This window comes from Chrysochloris asiatica, unplaced genomic scaffold (genome assembly GCF_000296735.1).
Source record: "Chrysochloris asiatica unplaced genomic scaffold, ChrAsi1.0 scaffold00011, whole genome shotgun sequence".
NCBI lineage: Eukaryota > Metazoa > Chordata > Mammalia > Afrosoricida > Chrysochloridae > Chrysochloris > Chrysochloris asiatica.
This window is the reverse complement of record NW_006408529.1, coordinates 15,071,665-15,078,409: the sequence shown is the minus strand read 5'-3', so window position 1 is coordinate 15,078,409 and position 6,745 is coordinate 15,071,665. Positions and strand designations below refer to the sequence as shown.

At 41.2% G+C, this 6,745-nt stretch overlaps 1 protein-coding gene across 1 annotated transcript; it reads left to right on the top strand.

The window, feature by feature from the left end:
• The first annotated feature begins 2,556 nt into the window (after positions 1–2,556).
• Positions 2,557–6,015, top strand: LOC102836243 (transmembrane protein 92-like). Its single transcript, XM_006834503.1, has 2 exons — positions 2,557–2,618; positions 5,511–6,015. Exons 1-2 carry the CDS (start codon positions 2,557–2,559, stop codon positions 6,013–6,015), a joined length of 567 nt encoding a protein of 188 aa, XP_006834566.1.
• Positions 6,016–6,745: the final 730 nt, after the last annotated feature.

Genomic DNA, 6,745 nt, shown 5'->3' with positions numbered 1-6,745 from the left:
GGGCTGATCAAGAAGCTCCATACTCACCAATGTCCTTCTGTTTTCCTGACCATCATCTTTAGCATGACTTTATCTGCAAGGTCATGGGATGGCCCTAAATACCTGTTGGAGCTCTAGTCATCACTTTGAAGTTAGTCTGGTAGGAGGATAGGGAGAAGAGTATAAAGGGTATTCCCTAGATAAGTCAGATCCCTTTAGGAATTCCTGAAAGCTCTACCCAATGACTTCTGTTCACATCTTATTATTGGCCACTCTTAGTTATAATGGGAACCACCATCCAAGTCTAGAAATAAAGCATCTTTACTCTTCCAGAAATTCCTTTGAATCCCTTCCCAATCACTAACTCCTTCCCCTCTCACAAAAGTAACCACTCTCCTAACTTTTATTCTCATCACTGATTTTCTTTATAATTTACTACTGTACTATATAAGGAGCTCTGATAGCATAGTGGTTACAAATCGGGCTGCAAACCACAAGGTCAGCAGTTCGAAATTACCAGCTGTTCCGTGGGAGAAAGATGAGGTGTTCTGCTCCCGTAAAGATTTACAACCTCTGAAACCCTGTGCAGGGTTGCTATGAGTTGGAACTGACTCCATGGCACACAGCTAGCACCACCACTGTACAATATAGAATTGTTGTTGTTAAGCGCTGTAGAGTTGGTTCCGATCCATAGCAACCCCTTATAGGATTTCTGGTGCATCCCTAAATATATTAAGATGGAGTCCTGGTGTGCCACTGTGGGTTAATGCTCTGGACTGAAAAGTCGGTTTGAACCTGTGGACCTTTAAAGCACACTTGCAGATAAGAGCACAATCTCACCAGCCTACCTTTTCCTTGCAAACTTATTTCAACTTTGTTTTTCCAAGCTACTTCTTCCTTTTCATCTGTGTAATCACTGCCCTGACGACTGAGGTTCTCATTATTTCTCATCCAGATTACTGAAGCCACATTATAAAGGTCTGCTTCAATCTATGCTTCACACACATGCAGAAATGATTCATCTAGAACATGACATTTAGAGCAGAACCTGGACACAGCCTGCATGTGGAGCAGGTTCAGTAAGAGCATATCCTTTATGACATGTATATTGGCTACATGGCAGGGGTCATGATGGCTCTGATAAGAAAAACATTGCAACAACATCAGAAGCTCTGTCATAGAGGAACAGAATGGCGAGAAACCCTGAGCATGAAAAGCTCATTGTTTTAGCAAAGCAACAATTGAGTGTCTCCCTGGTTGGCAAAGCTCCAGGGGGAACCTCATGCGGGGGACTTGCAGTCTCTGTCTTTTCCTTTTATGAATAAATCATTTTTTATTTTTCTTGATTTTATTATAGAAGTTTTTAGTAGAACTCTTCAATGATCATATTACAGGTAGGGGCCATGATGGCTCTGATCACAAACACATTGCAACAACACAGAGCAGCAGGAGACCCTATGCATGAAGAAAGCCCATTGTACTGCAGAGCAGCAATGGGTGCCTCATTGATTTGGCAGAGCCTCAACAGGAGATTTCATGCGGGGACCTTGCTGGCTTTGTAGTTTGGCATAGGCCATGTCACCAAGGGATAAAGTGGTGGAGGACCCTAAGCATGAAGGGCTCATTGTTAAGCAAGGCCACAATGGGTCTCCCCTTAGAAGGCAAGGCCCCAAGAGGGATCTCATGTGGGGACTTTGCAGTTTCTGTCTCTTTGTTTTAATCAGCTTATTTTTAATTTTTTTGATTTTATAAAAAAGTTTTCAGTAGAATCTTAGTAAGAACTATATTAAAGATTTGAAACTTGTTTTTAGGCACCTTCACACCATATTCAACCATGCGTAGTCCTAAAGAATACTTTCACACTAACAATAAGTTTCACCACTAGGAAAAACCAGCTAAAGTTTTTGCCAGTCCAAGTTTAAGATTACATTCAACATTCCATGTAGTTTCAGTCAGGGACATCAAGACTTCTAGAAAATTAGCCAAAAATGCAATTTAGAGCTAAGGGAATAGTAATAGATCATAAGCAGAAATTTAACTAGATGTTTTGTATAGAGAAGTTTTTATAAGGAAGTTGTTCCGTTTCTTCTTAACTACAAAACTTTAAATGCTTCTTGTTTTTCTTGTTTAATCAATCATGAGAAACAACTGTGTTGTCAGTTACCATAGCAAATAATGTTTAGGTACATGTTGTGATTAATGAATCTATAGAAAATAATAGATGAAGGTAAAAATAGGAGTTAAGATTTAGAATTATGTTTTAAGGTTAATGTGACATTTTTAGAGCAATGAGGTTTGCCTACAGAAATCAGATATTGTCTAACTACGTAAAGGGGAACAAGGAAGATTTTGATGCTCTTGATGTTCTATATTGAAATGATTAATATGTATGATTTAGACCACTACTTTGAAAAGAATGACCAATAGATTCATGGTATACAGAAGTGTAAAAGCTGTTTGAGAATCTGAAAAAAAAAAAAGAAAAAAAAAAAGGGAAAAGAGAAGAAATAAAATGTGAGAGAAGAAGATTCACCATTCATTGAGACCCATTGATTTTGTCATTTCTTCGCCGATACCATGCATCCCTCCAAGAACCCCCCTAATAAAAGTGTTGGGACTGGCCCCCGGCAGATACGTTTGTAAGAGTTGGAATGACGCCTGAGGGATCATCCAGGAGATGGTGGGGAAGGGGTCCCTTTTTTCATTTCTATTTTTTTGTGTTTATATGTTTTGAGATAAAATGTAGATACAGTGGAATGTACAACTTTAAAATATAAAATTTGAGTAGCTTTTTATAGACTGTTGAGTACCATCATGGTAATTCCAACACAGAGTGACTATAGATGACAGAATTAGAACTGTCTCAAAGTTTTCTTGACTGTAATTTTTAATGGACACAAATTGCTAAACTGAAGAGTCATTGGGTGTGTTCAAATTGCCAACATTTGGGTTAGTAGTCTAGCACTTAGCCATTTGTACCATCAGGGCTCCTTTATAAAGACTTTTTTACATAATATTTTGCCTGCAAATACATTTTACTTTCTTTCCAATAGTTATACCTTTCTATTTTGTTTCAATGATTTTTTGCATTGGCTAGGACTTCTAGTAGAAGTACGTTGGCTCTGTAAGATAAGCACTGGATTGCTAACTTCAAGGTTGGTGGTTTGAGCCCACCAGACACTTCATGGGAAAAAGATGAGGCTATCTGCTACTGCAAAGATTCATAACCTCGGAAGCCCTATTGTTGTTGTTGTTAAGTGCCGTCGAGTCGGTTTAGACCCATAGCGACCCTGTACAGGGTTTCCAAGGCTGTACATCTTTACGGAAGCAGATTGCCTCATCTTTCTCCTGCGGAGCAGCTGGTAGTTTTGAACTGCTGACCTTCCGGTTCGCAGCCCGATTCGTAACCACTACGCTACCAGAAGCCCTATACAGAGTCACAATGAGTTGGACCTGACTGGACAGCAATGAAGAACGAGACATCTGGTACAGTGTTGACTGTAAGTAGTGAAAGTGAAAATATTTGCCTTATTTTTAATTTTAGGAGGAACCTTAGATGTTTCACGAATTTAATATGATGTTAACTACAGGTTTTCTGCAGGGGCAAGTTGGGGAAATTATTTTTTCTCTTCCTAGTTTGCTGAGTTTTCTGTTCAGCTCTTGGACCTCTTCAATTCTTCCATTTGCTTTAGCATCTCTACGCTGGAGAGCAAGTTTCAGAGTCTCTTCTGACATCCATTTTGACCTTTTCCTTCTTTCTTGTCTTCTTAATGACTTTTTGCTCTCTTCACGTATGGATTGCATCTCAATGTCAAGAAAATAAAAATCCTCACCACTGGACCAATAAACAACATTCTTATCAATGGAGAAAAGATTGAAGTTGTCAAAGACTTCATTCTTCTTGGATCAACTATCAACGTTCGCGGAAGTAGCAGTCAAGAGATCAGATGACGTATTGCATTGGGCAAATCTTCTGCACAGGAACTTTTTAAAAAAAGTGTTGAAGAGCAAGGATGTCAGCTTGAGGACTAAGGTGCACCTGACCCAAGCCATGGTATTTTCAATAACCTCATATGGATGTGAAAGTTGGACAGTGAATAAGGAAGATGGTAGAATTGAATGTGGTATTGGAGGAGAATACTAAAAGTGCCATGGACTGCCAAAAGAACCAATAGATCTGTTTTGGAAGAAGTGCAGCCAGAGTGCTCCTTGGAGACCAAGATGGCTAAACTTCGTCTCTCATACTTTGGACATATTGTCAGGAGGGAACAGTCGCTGGAGAAGGATGTCATGCTGGGTAAGATGGAGGGTCAGAGAAAGAGAGGAAGACCCCCAATGAGATGGATTGGGCAGGTGGCATCATTGATGGCATCAAGTGTGGCAACAGTAGTGAGGTTGGTCCAGGATCGGGCATTGTTTTGTTCTGCTGTGCATGGGGTCACTATGAGTCAGTTCCAACTCTATGGCACCTGACAACAACAGCAGTTTGCTGAGAGGTTTTTCTTTTAAAGTATAAATGGTTCTTGAATTTTGCGAAATGCTGTTATTGAGTTGATCATGTTTTTCCTCTTTATTCTGGTAATGTGCATTGTGAATTGCAATGACTAAGTTTTAAATCCTAAATCACTGGTATTATCTATTTGGCTATATTCTATTTGATAATATTTTAATAAGGATTTTTGCATCTAAATATACGACGAGCATTAGTCTTGAATTTCTATTCTTCCAGTTCTATCAGAATTTGCTATCAGAATTTTCCTGGGCATATAAAATGAGTAGTCAAGAAGTTGTCTGCAAAACTATGAGGCTCCAACCATTCCTCCCACAATGCTCTTATTCAGCTGGGTTCAATAATTTGAGGCAATGGCTAAACACAGAACTAAGGCACCTCAGTCACAGTTATGGGGTTTGTTAAGGAAGTTCACAGATTACAGTTTGGTGTCAAAAATGCTCAGGGTGTGGTTGCTCCAGTCAGCTGATGGCAAATGCTCATAGGACACACCACTCCACTACAAACCTCAGCCTGAAGGCACTGGGCTCCAGCTCACTGGGTCAGCAGACCTAATGCTCTCAGCACCCAACGCTACAAAGTCACTCAGCTTTACTTGCTTCATGGGTTGGGAAGCCCACTACTCTCTCATGCTCTGGTTCTTGATTCCTTTGCTGTTGATCCTCTGCTCCTACTTCAGCATCAAAGCTTTCTGTCCTGGGTCCAAGAGTTTCAATGTTCAGGGAGCTTGGGGTCCAAAGGGCACATTCAATTCCTGGTTCAATGGTAGTGAGATTCTTTCCTCCTGTTTCTGATATGGCTCATTTTAAACCCATGCTAGGGGTTCAAGTTTTTACAATTACAATGAACTCTACTACCATCAACAGCCAGATCATGCCATCCTATGGGTATCTTCTCCCACCTTCTCTTACGCAGACCCATCAGGACAGAAACATTGTTCAGTGGGAATTATGGACTATGGCTGGAAGAGATATTAGATAATTCACTACCACAAAATTTCTAAGAGTTTGTGTGACGTCAGACCCCTGGGTCCTGTGCTAACCACCTATGTTGCTGTTCAGTTTCCTGGCCTGCAAGAAAGAGATTGGAAGGCTGGAACCAAATGCTGTCTCTTCTTCACTTGCCCTGAAGGCTTCAAATGCTGTGGTAACAGCTGTGGCAAAGAGTATGAGATCTCCAATCCCTTGAGGATCTTTAGCATCTTTTTCCTGATGGTCCTGCTCTTCTTGTCTATCTGTGGCCTGGCCAAGTACTTCTTTGGAAACTGCAGAAAGTCAGAGCCAGGCCCTCTGACTGAGCTCCAGGGCCCCCCAGCACTGCCCTTCATCACCCTCACTCAACTCCAGAGCCCACCAGGAAGTTCATCCTTGAGGCCTCACACCCCTACAGCGAGATTATTCAGATGCTTGTGCTTGGCCTGCCTTCTCCCCCCCACCCACCCACCAATAGAGCCACCCTCTCCCCACAGTTTCAGACCAGAAGAACATTCTGGGGTTCACAGAGGCATTAACAACCCAGCTTTCTGAGCTGTGCACTGGGCCAGGTCAGAAAGTCTTGGAACACCTGAACCTCCTCTACTCATCTGCATGTCTCCAATCATTCTGGGGCAGAACTTACGGCACTTCCTGTCCCTCTTCTACCCAATCCCCTCTTTGGTCCCCAAGGCTGGGCTGGAGCGAATCATCCCCTAGAGGTAGGTTGCCAGGAGGAAAATGTCAACAGTAGGACTGGACAGGTGCCCTGATGGTAGCGAGAACCCACTGTTGGAGGTACACAGCCCCGATGGGACACCAAGCCCTGAGATGTTCTAGAGGGTAATTGGTACCTGTAGGACACAGGCCTGGGTGATCTTTGAGCCACCTCTGAGTTCTACTTGGGTGGAGACAGACCCCTTGCACCCACCTGGATGCATGCCTACAACACATTTGCTCTTTAAATGTCAGTAGATTTCTACTAATAAATAAACAAATAAATAAGAGTTGGTATATGATTGATGGTATTTTTCCTTAAGTATTTGCTATAATTTGTAAGTGAAACCTGTTGAACCTAACATTTTATTAGTAGAATGATTTTTGCTAATGAATTTAATTTCTTTCAGATACAGAAGTATTAAGATTTTCAATTTCTTGTGTCCCTTTTGGTAAGTGGTACAGTTGAAAATATTTTCCCATTATATATAATTTATCAGTTTTTTTTTGTATGAAAGTGCTGACAATATTCTTTTTCACACTTACTATGTCTATAGAGTCTATAGGT